The 24,468-nt window shown below is 43.3% G+C and overlaps 4 protein-coding genes across 5 annotated transcripts in view; 3 read left to right on the top strand and 1 right to left on the bottom strand.

Moving 5' to 3' along the window:
• Positions 1 to 12,838, top strand: part of slain2 (SLAIN motif family, member 2) — a 26,913-nt gene extending 14,075 nt beyond the window's left edge. The window contains exons 6-9 of one of the 2 annotated variants that reach the window (XM_080832859.1): positions 164 to 316; positions 2,256 to 2,342; positions 7,931 to 8,150; positions 10,415 to 12,838. In XM_080832859.1, the coding sequence (XP_080688985.1) occupies positions 164 to 316; positions 2,256 to 2,342; positions 7,931 to 8,150; positions 10,415 to 10,481 (527 nt within the window). In that variant the 3' untranslated portion in view covers positions 10,482 to 12,838. The remainder of the gene's footprint in view (positions 1 to 163; positions 317 to 2,255; positions 2,343 to 7,930; positions 8,151 to 10,414) is intronic. The other variant, XM_080832860.1, reaches the window with a different exon arrangement.
• Positions 12,839 to 13,952: 1,114 nt separating this feature from the next.
• On the top strand, positions 13,953 to 16,457 carry LOC308361303 (E3 ubiquitin/ISG15 ligase TRIM25-like; the record flags this gene model as incomplete). Its single annotated transcript, XM_080833599.1, is given in 7 exon segments — positions 13,953 to 14,549; positions 14,666 to 14,695; positions 14,697 to 14,753; positions 15,054 to 15,275; positions 15,489 to 15,642; positions 15,759 to 15,812; positions 15,901 to 16,457. Coding segments are annotated over 7 exon segments (1,671 nt in total).
• Positions 16,458 to 17,083: 626 nt separating this feature from the next.
• LOC308382757 (uncharacterized protein) lies at positions 17,084 to 18,342 on the bottom strand (the record flags this gene model as incomplete). The annotated part of the gene is made up of 2 exons (XM_080860285.1): positions 17,084 to 17,748; positions 18,012 to 18,342. The coding sequence occupies 2 exons, from the start codon at positions 18,340 to 18,342 to the stop codon at positions 17,084 to 17,086; spliced, it is 996 nt and encodes a 331-aa protein (XP_080716411.1).
• A 1,909-nt stretch (positions 18,343 to 20,251) lies between these two features.
• slc10a4 (solute carrier family 10 member 4) lies at positions 20,252 to 23,192 on the top strand (the record flags this gene model as incomplete). The annotated part of the gene is made up of 3 exons (XM_080832751.1): positions 20,252 to 20,577; positions 20,980 to 21,190; positions 22,662 to 23,192. Exons 1-3 carry the CDS (start codon positions 20,336 to 20,338, stop codon positions 23,190 to 23,192), a joined length of 984 nt encoding a protein of 327 aa, XP_080688877.1. The 5' UTR covers positions 20,252 to 20,335.
• Positions 23,193 to 24,468: the final 1,276 nt, after the last annotated feature.

The following is a 24,468-nucleotide window of genomic DNA, read 5'->3' as shown; positions in this document are numbered from 1 at the left end:
GTGGCTGTGTGTGGCTGTGGCTGTGGCTGGGTGTGTGTGTGTGTGTGTGTGTTTGTGGGTGTGGGTGTGCAAGCTATTCTGTGCCATGGGGGGGGACTGTTGAGTGTGTGTGTGTTGGTGGTAATGCTATGTGTAACCATACACTGGTGTTTGCCGTGTCCAGACAAGTTGAGACGGAGCCTTCCGAACCTGGCGCGGTCCAGCCCGGCCCACAGCGCGGTGGCGGCGCCAGAGCCCGTCAGGAACAGCAGGAGCGTGGAGTCCAACCTGCAGATGCCCAACGGAGGCTCGCCCCGCCACCAGAGCCAGTCTGCCAGTGAGTACACACACACACACACACGCACGCATGCGCATACACACACATTGGCGTATCCATACATACGCACATACATATTTAAATGTCCTCAAAAGAAGCAAATACTCTGACTGAACAGTGTACATAAAACAGTTGTTCCAGTCATTTTGCCATTGGGTACCCCCCCCACACACACACACACCCTTTAACACACGCGCACAGGCACGCCCACACTACACGCTGAGTTCACTGAGATTATGTGGCTGCAGGTGCATCCAAACACAAGCATCCTGGCAGTCACTGGAGACCTCAGTCCCACACACATTCTCACACACACACACACACACACACACACACACACACGGACTCCCACTCTCTCTCTTTACAGTATAGGTATATCATCTGTAATAATCTCATGTTTCACGATTCTTTTCTGAAAGCCCACAGGAAGATCATCTGATATTGTGTTTTACCGATGAAACCTGCAGTCAGTCAAACACCTCCATCTGTTTCTCTCTCACACTCACTCACACACACACACACACACACACACAGCTTGGCTTGAGCTACCAGGGAGCACTCGTTTCCTCCTGCTATCTCTCTTTGTTTTTTATTCAGTCTTCAAATAATACTATCCTTTTTATTTTGTTATTCTTATCTGTGCTCTGTTCTCTGCATCGGTCACCTTTCTCTTGCGCACACAGACAAGTTTATGTGGGTAACACACACACAGCGCAGCGGAGACTGTAAGCCTGAGTAGCACTGAGAGAGGCCAGCAGACCTCCGGAGCAGTGGCCCTTTACTAGAAGCCTTCATTCACTCTTTCCACTAGTAATAATTATCACTTTGTCTGGCAAATCAATCTAGAGGCAAAGGAATGTTCCACAGGGAAAGGAAGACTGCTGACTGAGCACAGCAACTATGATGGATTAATCCTTCAAATTGAATCCGTTTAAGTGATTATATCACAGCGTAAAATGGGGAGGAAATTGACCCTAAAATTACATGGCTGTATTGTCGCGGTGGAAATGTCCTGGGTGGTGAGATTTGGGTGCCGATATCCTTGATAACGCATGACCACATTTTCTTAAATTTCCCTTATTCCTCTTGGGATCCTGGGCATAATCTTCCTGATGAGACTTAATACTGGTTTAATGAGGCTGTAATTATAATGTGTTAAGAGCCTGTTTTAATCCCGTCATACTTAGATCACCTGAAAGCTGAAAGGCACACAGTCAAAAGCCATGTGCTAAATAAGCTGTTACCTTAAAGCAGTTCTGAATCTCACTTCAGTAAGCGTGTGTGTGCGCTTATGAGTCGTATAGGTTTTTCTAAATCCCACAGTGGTGAGTGTGTGTGTGCGTGTGCGTGTCTCATTTGGCTGTGGTCTAGACAGAAGCATGTTCTCCCTTACTCTGCTCCTTCTCCTCTCCCTGTCCGCTCCTTGCTGAGATGACATGCTGATGGCTTGGTTAGGGTTGGCCTGGTCTGATCCGGATCCGTACCCCTCTCCCTCTCCCTCTCCCTCTGTCCCTTCCTCTCCATCACCACCTCCCTCTGGCTCGCTCTCGCACGCATTCAAGATCTTTGGCTGTGGCTCCATCTAGTGGTGATCAGCCGCCCTGAGCTTGAATGGGCTCTCCAGTCCCCTGTGTGGCGGACATGGCTGGGCCTCTCTCAGATGGCTTCCCCTACGACTCACATCGATGATGACTGACTGGCTGCCCGGCTGGCTAACTATCTACACCCCCCACCCCCTTCCTTTGGCTGTACCTAACTCCTAAACCCATCCCCACACCCCCCACCCCTTTCCCCGCTCTGTCTCTGGGCTCTGGCTGACTGCCGATCAGCTCCTGGTGGTTGTGGTGAGGCAGCGGAGGCCCAGCGCCTGACCTCAGATCAGTCTGAGCCGCCCCACTCACACCACCCAGAGACAGTAAACATGTCCTTGTCTCCCCAGAAGCCCAGCACCAAAGGTACTCCGCCCCTCCTGCCCGCCCCTCCCCGAAAACCAAACAGCTCCTCCAGAGCCCGTCGTCTCTACGAGGTAACCCCACCAACCCTGTCATGGCAACATGGTTACCACGACGATGGGGTCAGGGTTTCAGGGGTCTTTCTAAGCAAGCAGACTCTCATTGAAATGACTTTCTTAAAATGTATTTATTGTAATACTTTATTACTCATATAACATTAGCCTAGAAGTTATTACTATAGTAATATAATTAGTAGGGGAGTAGGTGTTGAAGCCATAGACATATAGAATTACTAGATACATTATCCGCGTTGCCGGCCAACGGAGTCGAACGTCCGCAGAGGTCGGCCATCTTACCCCGGGCAGATCGCTCACCGTAACATTGTGGTGGTAGTGAAAAATGTACTTTTTAAATAACCATAGCTTGCTCAATTTTCAACCGATTTTTAAACGGGTTGGTTTGTTATAAACGTCAGAGATGTAGCTATGACACTATATACATATAAATACTTACAGTGCATGGAATGCCCCGTATTGTTATTCCTTCGTTTCTTATACTTATTCTTTGTACCGACTTCTGTGCTTAATTCAGCTCGAACACCTTAACGTAGAAACTTCATTCAAAATGTGTTGTGTAGGTCTTGTAAAGGACACTAGGATTATGTATTTGTCATATTTTTAAACGTTATACTTTTTAAAACATTAAAGAAAAACTAATACAATTTTTCCCATTGACTTACATTGGGCCATCATGACGTCATAATATGTCTTTAAACTGGCTTGCAACTGTGCTCCACTGACAATAATGATCTAAAGTAGGTACAATATTTCCCTATACAAATATACATCAAGAAATTATGCATGTTGAAATCCCCACCCTGTACAGAGATGTATTTATGACACTGCATACTTAACTTAACTTATTAAACAGAACAGATAGGTGTAATAAATACACACATGCACAAGGTGTTTTTATTACCTGAATACAGTAAAAGACAGTTAAAGACACAAAACTCAGGAAAACCATGACAATGTACAAGCACCGCCTCGCCATCGAAAGAGGCAGACACAGGCAAACCTGGCTGACCGGAGAGGTTGTGGGTACTGTACTTTTACAGTGCATTACTTTCACAGTAATTTCACAGTTACTTATTTTAAATATTTCACAGTAAAGTACTGTACATGTTTCACAGTAATTACTGTAAACATTTCACAGCAAAATGCAATGCAACTACAGCGGTATATTGTAACTTCACAGTTGTCATGCCATTGGATTACTGTGATATAGCGGTATGTAGCTGTGGAATTACATTGTCTTGCTGTTTATAAATTACAGTAATTGTCTGTTTTGTTATGCTTTTTACTGTAAAGGTAATGCAACTAGTAGCCAGAAATGTACTGTACATTTACAATTTAAATAACTCTGCAAAATACTGCAAATTTGACTTGTAAACTGTGATTTATAAAAATGCACACGACAAATTCACATTTACAAAGACCACTCAAAGTCCACGCCTCTCCTTCGAGCCTTGTTCTGAGTAAATGCCCAAGATGCACCTGTAAACAATAAGCAAAGACAACTTTCAGTTTTACAGATTTTATATTGCATTGTTTTTAAAGGCACATGCAGTGGTGCCCCTTCCCCTTTAACCAAATCGTACACCAAATAAATTAGTATTGAAAGCCAAGCCAGATTGATATAAGAAATTGGCTTCCATCGTAGGGAAAAGACCTTAAAATACAGTTCATAAATATATTTTAAGAAAATATCATCCTTAAATATAAATATCAACTATAGCAACTTTGTAGTGATTCATGAATATAAGCTTAATTTGATCAAAATGTAATTTGCTAGTTTGATGAAACATTCAATGACGGATCAAAGTACAATAGTAAAAAGAGAAACACTTATTTATTCATCAGATGAAATAGTTTTTTGCCCCTTTGGCAAGGTGTTCTTTTTACCTCAACAGCCTGCTCCACTCTTGTTAACTGCCTCTGAAAAAGAATGGAGAGCAATTACTGACATACTGAGAGATAGTAGTCTAGCAAATACTCATGCATATCCTTCCTATTGACATGTAAAGACCACCAAATGAAAACACATAGTTTGCACCTTCCTAAGATATAAAATACTGTATTGTCTGTGATGCGAGCTTTTTGGAGAAACACAGCTTTGAAATTACTTAGGCTAGTTGCTGCAGCTGGAGGCTAACATTAGCTCACTTTTGCGCATATTTGCACTAATAACTGCGTATTCTCGACCAAATAACTGGCACGCTATGCTTCTTAAAGACATCAGGGGACCATTACGAAAACACGTAATTTCAGCTTTCCAAAGATATGAGGCAAAGCTTCGCGGGGGGAAACGCCTTTAAAATTACTTAGCTGGTTACTGCAGCTGGTGGCCAACGTTAGCTAACTTTAACTTTCACGCTAATTCGCGTATTCTTCATCGAATAACTCGCACACTTGATCCAAAACATCGTTAATTTACTAACCCAGACAACAAACAATATTATAAAGTTGTGACAAGCTGTCTGTCAAACTTACCTTTGAGCTCTTCTATCATCCTCGTGGATCCAAGTTCAACTGTCTCTTCTTCAGCCCACAATGCAGCGCAGTTGTTCAAACATACAGTCATTTATTGGGTTATCTCAAAGGAGGATTTGAATAGAGTATATTACTGTGGAATAACAAAATGCTGTGAAATCACTGTATCATTTTTTTCACAGTAACTTACTGTGTCTATTGATTTCACAGTAAATTCTACATTACAACATGATATTGTGATTATTACAGTTAAAGTATGTAAAGTTATAATACGATAATTTATTGTGAAATAGATAGGTACTTTATTTATATCTGTATGGACAAATTCTTGTGTCCACACAAATAGCTGGAAAGCTACAAACAGTCCTGAAAATCGTTCATGTTAAGTTGGATATTGTAGCGATCTCAGTCACTACGACTTTACTTCAATGTTCTTCAATGACTTGGTCGATGCAATATTACCGTTGTTCGCTAACAAATATCAACAGCAACGAAATCAGGAACGTCTAGTTTTTTCAGTTGACAAGCTCATCCGCATAAAACGTGTTGTTATCATATTCATAATTATGATTAAACGTGTTCGTACCTTTGTTAAATTACATGGAAAATCCTATTGGTTTGTTAAGGTTTACTATGGGCAGGGGCGAAGTTTGCCACCCGGAAGTAAGATATTTGTTATTGTGACGTCATGCTGAATTGTCGTATATTGTACATACTTAGAATAATTATTCTATTGTTTAGAACATTAAATGATTATTCACAAGTATATAGTGTCATAGCTACATCTCTGACGTTTATAACAAACCAACCCGTTTAAAAATCGGTTGAAAATTGAGCAAGCTATGGTTATTTAAAATGTACATTTTTCACTACCACCACAATGTTACGGTGAGCGATCTGCCCGGGGTAAGATGGCCGACCTCTGCGGACGTTCTAGACTCCGCCGTGAGTTATCTAGTAATTCTATATATCTATGGTTGAAGCACTGTTGGTTAGTCATGCTTTAAGTGTTTAAGGGTGTCTGCTCAAGCATCAGAAACAGCTGGGGTCCTTCCATGGTAGGCATGGCTTCCTCCTGGCATGATAGTGGTAGTGGTAGTTTTGCCAAGGAAGGTTCCAAACTGAGTGAAATGACACGTAAGTGTCTAAGTTGCAGTCATGATAAGAGCTGGTTAGTGCTTCCTTTCGTATCTCCTACACTGGACCCTCCTTCGCGAAAGGAAAGCAGATAATGTCCCGCAATTCCGTGTGTTAGCAATGATTAAAGACCCACGTCAAAAACATCTGCCGTCGCATGATTACGTGTGAGTGTAAGTGTGTCGGTGTAAGTGCATTCAGATTCTATTAGCACCAGGGTTGTCTTTTCCTACGTGCTTTACATCTTTCCATGACCTCTTGACATTTTCCATCAAGGTCAGGGAAAAGTGGTTAGGAAAGGACACAGTTTTTTGACATAGGGGTCGTTATGTGTAATTCAGCTACTCCCTATCGTGTAGTACTTCAGATTTCCATGACTCAGCGCCCGCTGGAGCTAGCATATGTGCGGCTTGATTGCTAGAGCCAGAAACAGGCAGATCAATGGGCCGCACATGAGACTGGACTGAAAGCTTTTCAAGATAAGGGCTAAATCTTTCAAAGGGGTAAATCGAAGCGGAGAGTGGAGTTGTAGCTCTATGCTTACATTGGCACACTGCCTAAAAATCCTGGGCTTGTCCCTCACACGTTATGCTGTGGAAGCCTCTAGAAGGCAACTGCATTCAAAAGCCCAAAACAATGCATCTGTATCAATGGAGAACATGAAGGTTTGAGTTGCCTTTAAAACTGATGTGTTTTTTTTAGTTTTTTTTTAACCTTTTTCGTTTTTTTTGTGGTTAGCCACACTCAACTGGGTGTGCATTTTGGTACAGAGATCTCTTCTGAGTGGACCAATTTGTTGGTTGAAGCTAAACTTTCTGATCTGTGGTTGACATGGTTCAGAAGAAAGTGTGGTCTCATGCTGGTTGGGGTGGTTATGTGCATAGGTCAGTGATACGAAATTGCTGTGTGTGTGTGTGTGTGTGTGTGTGTGTGTGTGTGTGTGTGTGTGTGTGTGTGTGTGTGTGTGTGTGTGTGTGTGTGTGTGTGTGAACCATCCTCAACCCCTTCTTTATTTCTCCTTGTCTTTTGGCAGTTTGTATTAGTGAGAAGGAGTGTATGTAGCATACGATTAAAATCCAGACCCTAGCAAATATGTACGACTTTAATTACAACTTTAAAACCTAAGGCCCTTAAGTGTGTGTGTGTGTGTGTGTGTGTGTGTGTGTGTCATGTGCCAGTAAAAGAACCCATTTGTAGTATGTCTACAAATGTACAATCGAACATGTCCAGGAATAAGATGAGTGGTTCTCTCTGAAGCTGACTCTGTGCGAGCGCGGTGGCCGTAGTCTTGCCCTGTAAACCCACTGCCATTCTCTCCTGTCTCCATCTTTGTTTAGTCCATCTGGCCTGTTGCTTTGGAGACGATGGAGATTTCAGTGAGTACCACTGACGTTCTGTTGCCATGGCACCCGTGGTGCTCATAGTGGTTGACTGTGATTGGTGTTGTGATCGTGATTGGTTTCGCCCATTCTCTTGTTGTTATTATTGTTGACCCTCTTCATTTGAAAGGGTTCTCGTAAACACATTCTCTGCACGGCTAGGGAGTTTGGGATGTGTTAGCCTGCCTCTCCCCCATCCTGAAAAATATCATGGAATTTGGTTCTTTTTTTGTGAATGTCAAGAACCTTCTAATGTTCAAATTCCATGATTTGACGGACCATCTACCCCCTGTACATTCTGTTGGACACACACACTCTATCTATCTCTCTCCCTCTGTCTACCTCTATCCATGACGTGTGTCCCATTAAAGTCATGTAAACTAGTGTGCCACCATTTCACTCTTCCCTAAGGGTCTTGATTTCATGCCATCAGGTGGATTTGGTCATTCTGTGTGTTATGCAGTCGTGAGAGTGAGAGTGAGAGTGAGAGTGAGAGTGAGAGTGAGAGTGAGAGTGAGAGTGAGAGTGAGCGTGAGTGAGAGAGAGTCTGTGTGTTCTCTGCTTAATGATCTCTCCTCTTTCCGTTCCACTCAGTCTCCTCCCCCAGCAAGCTCCGGACCCCGGCCACGCCTTCGCCCCTGGCCCTAAGGCAGCCGGTGAAGGCAGTGTCCAATCCTAGCCCAGGCTCTTCGGCTGGCTCCACCCCCACCCGCTCCCTAGGCCCCCCCGTCCGTAGCGCTCTGCCCCGCCCTAGTGGCTCTGCAGGTGGAGGCATCCCCGTGCCCCGCAGCAAGCTGGCACAGCCCGTACGCAGGTATGTCTTAGTCACACACACACACACACACACTCTCACTCTCACTTACAAACTCACACACTAGGCCCTAATACATGTGCCAATGTGATCAGATCAGTTTATCGTATCGTATTCGCGTGTAGGTGTGAACATTTTCAAGGGAAACGGCTCTTGTCCTTACGTGTTTACATGTGCAAAATGTGAACCGTTTACATTGCCTCGGGCATGCGCAAAGACCACGGAGATGTGCTCCCACCTGGTTTGTTTACTAACAATATCAACGTGGATCCGCATCGTGCACAGGCAGTGTAGTGGCTTAAAGTTCCCTTCTTTCTATCAGGATATAGTTCTTAATATTTTCTTTGAATAACCACTCTCAGATGGAAAGAAAACGAGTCTACGCTGGATGTGTTTCAACAACGGTAGAAAACTGTGTTTGCTCCGTCTTTTACTGAACTCATAATTATATGACAGTGGTATTAGTTACAGTTGAGACACCCAAAATAACTTGCATGCACAGCAGTCCTGAGACGTGATTTTTAGTTTGCACATGAATACTAACGTCTTCTTTGATCCCAGGAAATTTGAGCACATAACCCATCTCCCTTACGGAGATATTGGCGAAAGTTGTTTTACCTACTTCATTGCAAACGTCTAGTTTTGCAAACGTGTCTAGTTTTTGTGCAGTAGTGAATAGAGTCTCAGTCTACTACACCATAGCATATCATGTTTGTAGAAAATGATTAAGGTGCAACAAATGCCAATAAGCATATTTAAATTAAATTATTCACATTGCAAGTAAAATGGTGCGGCTGGAGCAGATACAGGGAGGGACAACGGTGGCGCAGTTTGGATGTAGCGACAAACATTTATGTGCTGTAACAAACAGTGTTAACCAGTATGTGAGTAACGTGGGTTTTATTTAAACATAGCGTGTGTAATGTGTAGCTATTTCATTCCATTTATTAACCTTTCCGGCTGTCTGTACTAGCCAGCAGCAGACGTAAAGGAAAGGGAATTAACCCCGAAGTTAAAAACATGTAATCTACTTCGGCAGCGGAGCATTTTACTCCCCCGCAATCTCTCTACAAACTTCCATATAGACGCGGGATCAGCAGAGGAAAATCTACTTTCCTTTTGGGAGAAACAAGGCCAGTCGTTCCCACGACTACAGCACCTTGCAAAACGAATTCTATGCGTTCCAGCAACAAGTGCTGCGAGTGAGCGCTCCTTCAGTGCAGCAGGGCGCGTTATAGAAGCCAGGCGCTCTCGCCTGAATCCTGACACTGTAGATGCTATTTTATTCCTGCATAGTGCTAAGACAAATTCTAAATAGAACGAAGGTTAGGCATATCAGCAGAGTTATATTTTGGTTACATTAGGATGGCTACGTTTATAGCTTGCGTTTTGGGCGCACCACAATGCCAAGAAGTTTGTCGCGACTGTAATGGCAAATTTCATTGTGGGGGTGATTTGATAGCTTAAGGCTTACGAGACACTGTGTTTTCCGATGTTTTACTGAGTCCTCTCTGTCTCTATCACACACACACACACACACACTAACGGAAGCAAAAAAGGTTTAAATTAATTGACGATCCCTCAAATGTGTCTCCTTAAAGCGCCGCAAACCTGCAAGCTATGAGTCAGCTGTCAGTATTGGAAGAAGCCTTAACGTCTCGAAGATGAAACTGCCTGGGTTATTTTGTTTTTTGGGTCATCTCCCCCCAGTCACGCACCGCCTCCCCCATGACACATCGGCCTGATTTGACACGCCCTTTTCTGAGCCGAACGATCGGGGTAAACCACCTCTCTCGAAAGGCTCAGACGATCGGCGGAAAAACGAACAGATCACATCTAAACCAGTCCTACATGAGGCAATTGCAACACTTTCGCAAGTTTCTATCGGAACAGACGCGATGTAAACGGTTTACATTGACACATGTATTAGGGGCCACTGAGTCACTGACTCTACAGCAAGAAGGCACAACCTATACCTAACGTAGATGCTTGCACACTCAAAGGAAGCATAAATAAATGCCATTGTTCATTAATACATGGCAAAAAACAGGCCCTGTTCAGGGTAGCACCCATATGATTGATCAATCCTGAAATAATGAATAAAGGTATTATTTCTCTTGACTCTTTCACTTGTGCGGTACTAGTACAAGTGTCTGTTCTTGTCATTGCTGTGAAGAAGTGAAACTTCCACCCCATGTTGGAGGCAGGGGCTGGACAGAGGGCAGTAAAATGCATATCTGACTGTGGCGTGCTTCTCCCTCTCTTAGGTCTCTGCCGGCCCCTCGCACGTACAGTGGCATCAGGGATGAGAGCTGGAAGGAGGGCTGCTATTGACTGCACAAGAACAACCCCCTTCCCTTCCCTTCCCTCTCCTACCCCACCCCACCCTGAGACACAATAATGCTGCACTTTAGCAAGAACAAAATACATGTCTAAGACAGAGAAAGTAAGAAAAATGGAAGAAAATGAACCGAGCCTGAATTAAACAAATCCAAAAAAAAAATGACAAACAAACAAACAGTCAAACAAACAAATGAATAAACAGAGGAATGAATATTTCCATTCCATCGTGAGGTTGTGGAACGGGGACATGGTAGCAGCAGACAGGCCAGAGCATGCCAAAGAAAACCAGCAGAGCTCCGGACGCCGTCGCCACCAGAGGGCGCTCTTGATAAACAGATAGCGCCCACTGTGCCATCAGGTCGCAGAGTAACTAATAAACATCGACCCCTATCTCTCTTTCTTTGTCTCTCTCTTTCAATCCTCCTTCTCTGATGTGTTTTGCCTGATGTCATGTCTTCATCAGAAAATACTCGCCTTTCATCTCTTCGTCAGGTGCTTTGCTGGTGGGATCCGTGTGGGCTCTAATGTTCAATGAACGTTGTGATATAGTTGGCCTTATTGTTTGCAGTTGTTGAATGCGTGCCACAGAGGCTGTTGTGAAATCGTTTTCAAAGCAGGTTTCCTTCTGCAAGAATGTGTTCATATCTATGTAACAATTATTTATTTGAAATTGATATTTAAACAAAAAAAGAGCTTTTTTTGCTGTTTTGTTTCAAAATGTATTCATGTTCAGTATTCTCTTCTTTTTCGTAAATTTTTCATATGAATTATTTTTGTAATGCTGAATTTGAACCTCACTTCAAAGCTAATTCTCCAAAGCGTTTGGAATGGACTCACCTGTAAGAAATGTGTGAGTGTGCTCTGTTCGAAGCCAAGCAAATATCCAGACACACATAGGTGAAAATGAACACTGTTGTGGTACATGGGCTACATTACTTTTTTTCTATCACTTAATTGATTGGTTTTATTTGATTGTTTTCCCTCTGAAGATTGTTGAACTCTAGTTGGCTCAAATGTGGAGAGTCACCATGTCGTCCGGTTGAAGCGCACATACTTGTTCTTCCTCAGTCAGGATATGTAATCACTGGTGGCCAAGGCATCTCTGAACCAGGTAGAGTAGCCCAATGGCAACAGGCAAACTCATCTGTGTCTTTCACCATGTACACGGGAAGACTCATCTGCCACTTTCTTTTCTCATCTGTTTTGATTATCAGCACAGCGGCTTCTTCCGCTCACCTTTACGACTGTCAGCGTGGATTTGCTGTATGTGGTGTTCAGTTTGAAGTAGGTGTGGTCAGTGTGTTTTGGCATCTCAAAAATACTAGCCTACCCCCTTACCTGACAACTCCTGTCTGATAAGTTTAAGCATCCCACTTGGGAAATACTTAGCTTCTGATGAAACCATCGGCTGCCTCCAGTCTTCTAGGATGAGATAAAAAAAAATGGGTACAGTGCAAAATAAAACTTGTGGCCAATATCATTTCAAAATCATCAGGAAGTGGAAACCGGAAGAGAAGGTGGCAACTGTTGCCAGTGATCATACACATGATTGTGACCTCAAAGCACATCAGCCTGTGAGCAGAAAATATAAAAACAATGGTGCCGAGTTTGTGGAAATAGTGCCTGTGATGATGAGGAACTCAACGTTGATTTTCTGATTTTGGAATGTTTTCTTGTTTGCTTGTTTTTGTGCCAATGGTGTTCATTTTTCTTTTGCCAATTTAATGTCGCATCAGTCAGGGGTCTTTGCATTTCTGCTTAGTTAGATTTTTTTTTTTTTTTTTTATAGCTTGAAGTATTTGTATTGTTACTTTTCTTTTGTATTTTTGCATTAATTAAAACATTTATGATTTGACAGGTAAAGGAGTATGTGTAAACATGCCTTGATATTTAAGACTAACTGATCTGAACACATACAAGAGGCTTTCTATTTATTTGATAGAGTTGTGTGTGTGTGTGTGTATGTGGGGAAGTGGTGGCGTAGACTTTGACTCTGTCTGAGGGGCTCTGGCCCGAGGTCGCAACAGGAACAAATAAACAACAGCCTGGCCATTTTTGTGGGATGTTCTTTTTGTTAACAATTTTATATCACCACAGACATGATGCTCCATACAAAATAAATTTGCTCCATACAAAATCCATTTCAAAATAAAATGTTAATATAAGAAATGGACTTTGCCTGTTGAACACAATGAGTATGATAAGATGTAATGTTTTAGACATTTCTTTGTAGTGGGAGTCTAAAAGATATGTAATTACTGGTGGTTTGATTTTAAGGATCTGTTTGACTCTTGGGGAAAAACCTAAGCACCCAGACTTCTACTTCACACTCACCGAAGTAGGAATTGGAGATGGAGCATTGCCCTGCTGGAAAAAACACTTCTCAGAGTTGGGGAACATTGTCAGAGCAAAAGGAAGCAAGTTTTTCTTCCGGGACAACGTTGTACTTTGCCTGGCTGAGGTTTGTAAAAGACCATAAGGATTGAAAAAGCGGACAGGAGGTTCTTCTAAGTTCGTCTTCTCTGATGAGTCCGATTTCACAGTAGGTGCAAGACTCTCTGGCTTGTAGGCCTCTCCAGGTCTCCGTCTAACCATCAGACGACCATGTGTTGGGCAAAGCTGAAAATTGGACTCATCAGAGAAGACGAACTAGAAGACCCCCCAGTCCGCTTTTTTCAATCCTTATGGTCTTTTACAAACCTCAGCCAGGCAAAGTACAACGTTGTCCCGGAAGAAAAACTTGCTTCCTTTAGCTCTGACAATGTTCCCCAACTCTGAGAAATGTTTTTTCCAGCAGGGCAATGCTCCATGCCACACAGCCAGGCCAGTAAAGGTGTGGATGGAGTACCACCAGATCAGGACCCTGTCATGGCTAGCCCAATTTCGAGACCTGAATCCCATCAAAAACCTCTGAAATGTGATCAAGAGGAAGATGGATGGTCACAAGCCATGAAAAGAAGCCGAGCTGCTTGAATTCTTGCGCCAGGAGTAGCATAAAGTCACCCAACGGCAATGTGAAAGACTGGTGGAGAGCATGCCAAGACACATGAAAGTTGTGATTTTAAATCAAGGTTTTTCCACCAACTATTGATTTCTGAACTCTTCCTAAGTGTAAGCATTAGTATTGTGTAGTTTAAAAATGAATATGAGCTTGTTTTCTTTGCATTATTCGAGATCTGAAGACACTGCATCTTTTTTGCTATTTTGACCAATTGTCATTTTTCTGCAAATAAATGATCTAAATGACAATATTTTTATTTGAAATTTGGTAGGAATGTTGCCAGTAGGTTATAGAATAAAACAAAAATGTACATTTTACTTTAACACATACCAATAAATAGTAAAACCAGAGAAACTGATAATTTTGAAGTGGTCTCTTAATTTTTTCCGCGGCTGTAGCTCACTTAAACCATCGCTCTTTAAGGGTGCGTACCACTGGCATATCAACTGGTGTGTACTACAATGGCAGAGGCTAATATTTCAGTGCTTGAGAATCATTTCCAATGTCCAATTTGTTTGGAACTACTAAAGGATCCAGTAACTATTCCTTGTGGACACAGTTACTGTACGGACTGTATTAAGAAATGCTGGGACCAAGATGAGGACAAAGAAAACTGTGTCTACAGCTGCCCCCAGTGCAGACAGACGTTTAACCCGAGACCTGTTCTGGGTCGAAATCCCATTCTATCCGACATGGTTGCGAAGCTAAAGGCCCAGGGTCTTCAAAGCGCTCATTCGGATGACGGGTTTGCTGGACTTGGCGATGTGGAGTGTACGGTTTGCATAGGGAGGAAACGCAAAGCTGACAAGTCATGTCTGGAGTGCCTTGATTCCTATTGTCCGATACACCTCTGCCGTCATGAGGAACTTCACGCAGGAAAGAAGCACAAGGTGGTTGATGCCGCTGTTCAATTGCAGAAGCAAATGTGTTCAGAACATGGCAAACCACTGGAAGCTTTTTGTGAGACTGATTCGAAGTGTGTGTGTGTTGCATGCATCACCAACGAGCACAAAGGCCATGATGTGGTCTCACTGGCAAGCGCAAAAGAAAATAACCAGGTAAATAATTCCAGAGTGTACCTTACAAAATCGGAATAATCATCAGTTTTACCTAGCCTAATACTGTTGCTCCAGTGTAGAGGACAGGCCCTTATGATGTTCTTCTGTTTCAACAGCGCAAACTGCAACTGAGTCTACAGAAAAAATATCTCCGAGAGAGAAAGGGCACTGAACAGGCTGAGGGAAAACGTTGAATCTCTTCAGGTGTGGTGCTGCTGAAAGTATACTCAATGGCGTTTACAAGTGTAAAGCAGAAGATTTATTCTGTTTATAAGTAACCATGTGTTTTCATGTTTTTTTAGCGCAGTACCCTACAGTAGTAACCCATTAAGTCATAGTTTTGTAGCTAAGTTTTGCATGTAGTGAAATAGTCAACAGTTTTATAAATCCAGGAGAACAATAGGCTAATACTGATTTCCATAAGCAACAGTGTTGTACATTTATGAAATAAGCTCCTGAAGGCAAATAGCATGTCACTGTTTTGACTGTGTTTATTTGTAACAGTCTTCTGCTAAGGCTTCAGTGGAGACGAGTGAGAGCAACTTTACGGAGCTGCTAGCATTCTTTGAGCGGATGCGCTCAGAGGTGCCGGAGATGATCAGGGCTCAGGAGAAGGCTGAGCTGGGTCGGGAAGAGCAGCTGCAGGAGGAGGTCAATGTGCTGAAGACGAGAGCAGCTGAGATGGAGCAGCTTGCAAGCAAAGAGGATGAAGTACAGTTCCTGCAGGTAACTTTGCCCGATCTCCAGTATGCCTAACCTGCCATCAGCAATTAAGGCTACATTAGGCAGTTTCATCTGTATTTTATTTATTTTTAACCAATAACTAAATATTTAATAAATATTAAAATGAATTCTACAAATCCTTTTTGGTCCAAGTCCACCAAGTGAATATAGTGATGGTATGTTCATTAGCTTTTCTTTCTCATTGTCTCTCTGCAGAATCTCTCTATTTTCTCTCCTGATGATTTACCAAGGGTTACTATCAATGCAAACTACGCATTTAGACCAGACACTGTTGAATTTTATCTAAAAAGAATGATGAAGGAGATGGAAAATACTTACTCTGAACACGTTGGTCTCATATGGAGTCACGGTAGGCTTGATAATTAATTAATTTAAACCTATAGATACATACATCATCTAGTTAATATATCTGATGTATTGCCAAAAGAAGGGAATTCAATATTTGTTATTTGTTTATCTTCCTAGTCAAGTTTGGATTCTTGCAGTGTCACAAGATGTCCCAAAAGCAGTTGAAAGCACGTAAGTAATATAAGTGCTTCAGTTTTTACAGGATTTCAGTTATTGGTATTTTGACTCTGTGTAAAACTCTGTATCTTTGCCATCTCAGATTCCGTCCACCCAAAGTTTGATTGTCAAACTGCATTCAGACATCACCTTATATCTGAAGAGGACACAAAAGTCGAATGGAGTCACAATGTTGTGTCACGTGGCAGGAACTGGAATCGTTTCACCGACTGCAGGCAAGTGTTTTGTAGCGATGCTCTTCCTGAACACAGCTCTTCCTACTGGGAGGTGGAGTGGAGTGCTTCCTCTGGTTGTACGGCCGCCATTGCAGTTGCATACAGTTACATTGAACGGAAGGGATTGGGTAACAACTGCAGATTTGGGCGTAATGACGAATCCTGGTGCTTGGAGCTCACTGGTTCATGTCTCAGTTTTTTTCACAATAATGTTGAGACTGAAATTCCAGGCCCAGTCCCTTCCAAAGTAGGGGTTTATTTGAATCGCCAGGCAGGAATTCTGTCTTTCTACAGAATCGCTGACCCTGATTGTCATCATGTACATTGTGTAGAAATAATATTTAGTGTTCAGGCCAGATTTACCCAGGAGACCTTATACCCAGGATTTTACGTAGATTCATCCTGTTGTGTTGAAGTCTTCTGAAGGAATTGCAGAATTAATGGTGATTTTGGTCATTTGATGAGTCTTTTCAGTGTAAATTTCATGAATTGCTTCACAGAATAAACTGTTGCATATTTAATCACAATTTACTAAATTAATTCTGCTTATATGTATGTTCTTAAAACTGGGTTTACATGGAATTTTCTGAAGTGATTTCAGGTAAAATGCTTACCAACATTTATAATAACTGTGTGGCGCTGATGAGGTATAATAATTACATATATTAAGGACTCGGCCTGTATTTAGATATGTATTTGAGTGTAATCTGTGTTGTACTGTAGTTGTGATATAAACCTAACCCTATAAAACACTTTGTTAGTAACAGCTGCATCAGATACAATATGATCTGTACCAGATGAAATAAACCTGCTTTGGGTTCTCATTTTAAAGAAAATATTTTAAGAGTAGTTCTGCATGTTCACTCCAAATAAAAAATGACAACTTTGTACCAAACATTTTCTCATTTTTTTTGTTTTATACAAATGCAATCAAGTAACAATTTAGCAGCTACTGCAGCTAATGATGGATATTAGCTAGCTGCCAGTGTACAAGAGTGTCATGACAAGAGTGTGTTGATGTCAATTCATCACAGTTTCCACTTCTCTCTCCTATTCTATCTGTAGTCCGAGCTCCTCAGAACTCAGGGTTGCCACTGGTCTTCCCTTCAGCGTCACTGGTAGAGAGCACACAGCCTTTGTTTCTTCCTGGTGGAGCTCTATAGACTTTTTCTCCCACCTCCACAGGTAGTCCATCTTGGCGTTACAGTGCCAGGGATTAAACCCTAGGTCCACAAACATGACACTGGGATCCAGGGCTCCAGCGGGAAGGTGACGGAGCTGGTTCCCACTAAGATCGAGATACCTCAGCTCCTTCACTGTTTGGAAGAGAGTTGGGGCCAGTTTCTCCAGGCGGTTGTGTTGCAGAAATAGATACGACAGTGCGAATGTGGCGTCGAAGGACAAGGGGTCTATGAAGCGAAGCTTGTTGTTTTGCAGAGACAACCTCTCCAGCAGAGTCAATGGGTCCAGGACTCCAGCAGGGAGGTCCTCTAGCTTGTTCTCAGAAAGGTCCAGGGTGATCAGGCGGCCCAGATTCTGGAGGAGGCCTGCAGGAATCTTCTGGAAACGGTTACCTGACAGATCGAGCCAGGTGAGGTTGCTGTCACTGGGCAGCCAATCAGCTTCTGCCCTGGAGAGGAGGTTGTTTTTGAGTGCAAGGCTGTCAAGTGGGGCATGGTGGAACACTCGAGATGGAAGGTCACTCAGCTGGTTACCTGAAGAATGGCGAATAAATCAGAGGGGTTAAATACATAACGAATACATTTATGGTAAGCACACAAAGCTTATTCACTGAGGAACATATTTCGAATAATTGATCATTTTAAGGGCAGAACATGTATGAAGAAAATGAATATCTATACGCACAGCCACGCACGTGACAAGAAAGAAACGATTAATTTCAAACTATTTCCACAACATCCACATACACGAACACGTTTTACCCTTCAATTAAAGAAATCCTTAATATTAGGCCTACCTGTAAGGTCTATGGTGTGCAGAAGAGGGAGACCCATCAGCATGTCTGTTGACAGGTTTCTGAGTTTATTGTTAGAGAGGTGGAGCTCTTTAAGTAGGGGTGTGGCTCGAAGGTCCTCTCCGGAAATTTTAGTGATATTGGTATACTGAATGGTGAGACGGGTGGTGTTCCTCGGCACACCTCTCGCCGGAAAGACAGAAATTGGTATGTTGTGGCATATTACCTCTGTGGAGTCCTGGCCAAAATAGCAATTACAGAGGTTTGGGCACGAGAGGGCGCCATGACAACAGCAGATAGCGAACGCAATGCTAAAAAGGCACCGAAGATTCATTTCTGTAGGAGTGAGATGGTCACAGTTTAGTTGGATATGTACCTCTAAACTATTTAAAAAATAATGATGTATTTCTAAGAGTATTTGATATTCCAGAGTATTATAAACAACGGAGCATCTCCGTGTCATTGCCTGCCAAGTCAAAGTCAGTCCGGTTGTTGCCAGAGCTGTCTGTCTATGCTATTAGCACATTTCAATGATAAATAGTATAGTGATCATAGAATAGATAGAATGCACAATATATTTATAACAGTTATTTATCTCTTACCGTCAAAATCAGAAGTGAATGGATGTAGAACGAGCACTGTCAAATATCTTGTCTAACTCCCTCATGTATATTTGCCCTTTTTATCCAGTTGAGATTTCATCATGGTGTACTGGAAATGAGGAAAGACAGGGAACTCCGTGACAGAGTAAACAATGACAAACACGAGACTTTTGAACCCATGAATAGTACAAGTAGAATAGTGTAGACTACACCATCCTCTATTCAATCTAAATGGCAAACTTGCTCATAATTCAAACTGAACTTTTTTTTAAAATTATTATTAAGTACAGAATTCAGAAAAGTGTATAATTTGCATGATATAACAAACTTTGGTAACTTTCCCTATGTTGATATAGGGAGATCGATCACTGTGAATCATTGGTGAGTAACACGTCGTTTGGTAAATATTACTCCTTGAATGTTCTAGCTTAATTTGATTGTACATGAGTCATAAAATGCTAAATTGGCAACATACCACATGGTGGCATCTTCAATCACTAAAGAGAAACCTAATCTGGGCAACGTCATCGTAGGGTCTGAATAGGACACATCTAGACTTCTATAGCCTACGGATATCAAACAATGAATAATCTTCATGGTGAATCTCGGCGCTGTCCAGGCATCCGTGCGCTGACTACTTGCATGTGAAAAAACTAGGATTAGAATTGTGTGGCAAGCAAACCCGCCCGAGCTTGGTAATACAAATTCACGACCGAGGTAGATAAATAAAGATAGCCTATCAAATGGTGAGGTCTAACTTTGCACCTATTCAACCAGGTCGCTCGGCCAGAAAAGTTGAAAAGAGGAGAAACAATAATCCTACAAAAACACTGGCGCTATTAGATGTATGCTGCACGTACTCGCTTTCACCACGCATAGTGTATAAACAGCGGCACTTTGGTGCGCAACGGCATCAAACACACTGCTGTAAGGACACATAATGTAGCTTGAGGGAAAACGAAGGCCAAAAACCCAAGTCGTTGTCAAAATGGATTTCACAAGGCTTGTCCGGCAGTCGTGACGCATAACCTAGTAAATGCAAGAACCAAGCATTCTTAAAAGCATGCGTTTTTGCAAAACAGTTTCGGGAGAAAAAACGAATTCTGCTCACAAGCAAAATTCTACTTTTATGACAAAAAGTAGCTAATGTGAAAGGAGGGCCGCCGCGCGTTTAAACACATCCCATAGGTGGCACTGCCTTGGTGCGCAAAAGGCGCCCGGTGGTGCCATCGCACTCTCTCATCTGCAGGAGCTCTGATACGCCTCCGTCACTGGTGACAGCAGGGGATGACGATGCGCCGCTAAAGGGACCACGTCTCCACACAAGGAACTGTCCACAGCAGGGGAGCGACGCACACGGATCCTGAGAGACGCCCCGGAGAGTGAAGAGCATTGGTCCCTGGAAGTGCCATGGCGAACTCAACTTTGCGGGAAAGCGCTGCATCGCCTGTAGACTTCACCCACATTTTAAATTCAACAGAATGGCAATTCAATGGCACCAGGCTCCTGGACGGCGCGTCCGAGGACTTCGCCACAGCCATATTACGCGTCACTAGGGATTCTTTACTTAGAACCACCGAGGCGGCTGTCGCCGCCGGTCTACTAGCGGCGCCACTTGAGCCCTCGCAGACTCCACCTGCGCCGGCTCACCTGGTGGTCGCGTTTTGGGACTCGCCACTGAGTCATGGGATCAACGTATTCGTGGGGATTATCCTGTGCTTCACTATGTTAGGGCTGGGATGCACAGTGGAGGTAAACCAACTCGGGGAGCACATCCGGAGACCCATAGGGGTGTTGCTGGCTCTGGTCTGCCAGTTCGTCATCATGCCCCTGGTAGCATTTCTGCTGGCACTGGCTTTCTCCCTCGACGACGTGGCGGCCATCGCCGTTCTGCTGTGTGGCTGCTGCCCTGGAGGAAACCTCTCCAATATTTTGTCGCTGCTGGTCAACGGAGAAATGAACCTGAGGTACACATGATTTATAAGTGCGAGAGTATGCTTCAAACCTATAGATTTGCTTAAAAGCAGTTTTCTAAACAGACAAAGCAAGTTTATCAGGCTGACTGCATAGTATTTGCATGCATGGGGAGAGTTTAGGGAACAAACGAGGGGGAAGCTCGCGCGCTCCATGAAGAATTATATATATATATTTTTAATTTGGTGTCATAAAAAAAACATAGAATAGTTGTCAAGTAACCGTCCATATTCAGAGATTGTCACCGTTAATTATTTGCCACTTGATGAAATTCTATTTACTTGAAATCCTTTGCGTAAAAGTTGGTCGTACTATTTGGCAATAACCTCACAATTGCAATGTTTTACTGATTTCCTCAAGTCGGTGACATGGTTTTATTTTTTGTCCCCATTTAGCATCGTTATGACCATCTCCTCGACCATTCTTGCGCTGGTCCTCATGCCGCTATGTCTGTGGATGTACAGCCGCGCATGGATCAACACGCCCGTGGTGAACCTCCTGCCATTCGGAGCGATCATCATCACTCTGTGCAGCACACTCATCCCCATTGGTCTAGGTGTCTGGCTTAGATACCGCAACACCCGCGCTGCTGACATAGTCCTAAAAGTGAGTTAAATCATTCTTCCTGTTTCTTGCTCTGACACACAGATTCTAGAAATATAATTTGCGCAGTGTATTCTACTCTGAAAGCAACACTGCTTAGTGTCAAACACCTATGAGGTTAACCCAATGCTCACTGCTAAGTGCATTGACCTTCATAGACCGGTGACAATGTAAATCACAGCAAATTCTTCCAAAACGTTTGTGTGACGCCTGAACTGTTAACAAAAGCTAAAACATTCTCGTTTGGGTTTGCCCAGTGTGTATTTATAACACACCCCGATAGCAGCTGACTTGGCAATGAATCTGGCCCCTGATCTGGCGTGTATGGGCACACACTTTAGCGGACAGCTTCTACGCTGATTTCAACATTTTGAAATATTCATACCTTCTTCATAAAACTAAATATTAATTATGTGACATGGATGATAATCACGTCGGTCGAATGGTATTCTGCGTGTAGGCCCTACTTCGTCATTCCGTTTCCGCTGGGCGCACTGCGTAATCTCTTCTGTCTGCTCCCAGTGTAGAGACGACGACCCTCAGGTGCCGTGACATCACAGGCGTTCTTCCCAGCACTAGTCTACCTCTCTTTCAGATGAGCTTATCTAAGACCAGCTAGGGCCAAGCGCTGAAATGAAGTACTGTAGTGGAAGATGTGTGACAGAATGATGAATCTGGGAGGGGGGGATGATAAGTGGGACGCATCAAGTGAAGTGGATAAAAGCCAGCCAGGCTCTCGCTGGTGGCTTGCTCTTTTCTTTCAACATAATGCCGCACAAGGCCCTGAATGGCCCCATGTGCCACTCTGGCCGTTTTTTCCCCCTGAGGGATTCCCTTTGACGTTAGTTTCGAGAGAATATATATCAAAAACACCCATCGCGAAGCCCTATGGATGATGGGTATATAAAGCCAACGGCTGCACTCCCCTAAGCAAACCAAGCTACAGCTCTCACAGATCCCATAAAGAATAGACAAAAGTTTTCTCTGAGGTGGAAATCTGAACTAAGTGACAGCACATATCGGCACAATATGAGCTGGTTTTTCATTCAATGTCCATGGAGAACAAGCCCTGATCGAATGCACATTTCCAAAAACTGTCACTCTAAATACACATTGTACACAACTCTCTGTCATTAGGTTCAAAGTATGTAGGGAATATGCCATATACAACCAATATACTCAACCATTTCAAACTCTGTATTGTTTCAAATATGTCACAGAGAGCACAATTATTAACAGCCTCTTCCACAACCTCACAAGAAACCACAACATAACATTATTCTATTGTAGTTCAATCTGTCGGCAGACTTGTGTTCTTATTTTTAACCTCCCCTGCACCATGTGTGGATGACAGACCTATCAAAAAGCTTTCCGTTTTCAAAATTCATGGAACAGTTAAATCGGTTGGTAGGCTTGTCTTATTAAACTCCACGGGTCTCATCTATTAGCCTGTTGTTCTTTCTCTCCTCCCCAGGTGTCTCTGTGGTCTCTGCTGGTCACCCTGGTGCTGCTCTTCATCATGACAGGCGCCATGCTGGGTCCCGAGCTCCTAGCCACCATCCCCCCCTCCGTCTACCTGGTGGCCGTGCTCATGCCGCTGGCCGGCTACGCGGCGGGCTACGGCCTGGCACGCCTATTCGACCTGCCGCCCAACAGCTGCCGGACCGTCTCGATGGAGACGGGCTGCCAGAATGTGCAGCTGTGCACAGCCATCCTGAAGCTGGCCTTTCCGCCGCAGCTGATGGGGGGGATGTACATGTTCCCGCTGCTCTACGCGCTTTTCCAGGCCGCCGAGGCCGGGATCTTCATCCTAGCCTATCGCATGTACAGGACGGAGGTTCTCCACAAAGAAGACTACCTGGGCGACAACGAGGACACAGATATTAACTACAAGACGCTGAATGAAGACGACGGTGGCTTCGACACGGCCTATGGCACGGTGACGGTGAGCGACCCCAACTCCATCAAGCTGGAATATCAAGGGGCGCCACCCACCCCAGTGTAGAGACTACCAAATAAGCTCAAGAGACTCGAGATGAGGGCGAGATTCGTAACCTCTTTGTCATAGCCATTTCCAATGCAATCATGGCCATCTTCGCTGAAACCGTACCCCTCTCCTCAGCTTGAGAGCTGGGAGCTGCACCATGGTCTTGTAGGAGCTGCTATGCCCCTGGGCATTATTCAGGACATGAACTGAATCATTTTTCATTCACTGGAAACCAACGATTCCAACCTCCTCAATGATTAAGGATTGCTTGTGGGACACACGGACCATGGGAACTGGAAACTGTTACTATGGCATTTATCTTTCCAAAACCCCCATTCTGGTAGCACCTTGAAAAAAAAAAAAGTCTAACCAACCAACAGAGATTCATGAAACTGCAGTTGAGGACAGCTATTAAGATGGGATTTCTGGTCACTGGAACACATTTAGGCGTTGTGGTCCTAAAGCCTTACAGCCTGGAAAAGGGCCAGACTGACCTATTGTTGGTGTGTTCTTAGTTACACACAAGAAAAGATGTTAAATTCCTTGTACTATTGGTTGGGGATTTCCCACACCGGCAAAACCTCTCAATGACAAATATTAGTACTCATACCCGATCACCTAGCCTAACAACAACAACAAAGATGCCTTTCTGAACATTTCCTTGGGGTTGGCAAGTGGGGTTCTTCCTTCGTCAATGTGTTGTTGAATTAGGCCCATGACGCCTCCAAAAGGCTCAACAGTGGCATCTGGTGTCCCAGACCCATCCCCTCCGTACTCATTAGGACACATGTCAAAACCATAGACATTCAAAGATACACCTCAAGATAGACCTAAAAAAGATTTCATATGCATATCTCTGGTGTCTGAAGGATGCACTGCCTAATTATCTTAAAGGCACCCAGTGCAACTTTATGTAAACATTCAATGAAAAATAAACATTCAATTTCTACTATTTTTTAGACGTAGTAAGTTTCAATAACGCCATACCATTACATATCGACATTCAAGGAGCAAAGATGAGACGTCGTTGTGTGGTGAGAACTGATAGAAAATCGTAAACAACAACAATCGCCGGTGGGGAGAAGCCATTTTTCCATTGACTGGAAGCCTGCTTTATTTATTGCAGGTTAAAAAAAATAAAGAAAATGGCGGCGATTGTTGTTGTTATCGATTTTCTATCAGTTCTCACCACACAACGACGTCTCATCTTTGCTGCTTGAATGTTGGTATGCAATGGTATGGAGTTATTGAAACTTACTACGTGTAAAAAAGACTAGAAATTGAATGTTTATTT

Source organism: Sprattus sprattus (assembly GCF_963457725.1).
Source record: "Sprattus sprattus genome assembly, chromosome: 2".
NCBI classification, from domain to species: Eukaryota; Metazoa; Chordata; class Actinopteri; order Clupeiformes; family Clupeidae; genus Sprattus; species Sprattus sprattus.
The sequence above is the reverse complement of the archived record's forward strand: the minus strand, read 5'-3'. Positions and strand labels throughout refer to the sequence as shown.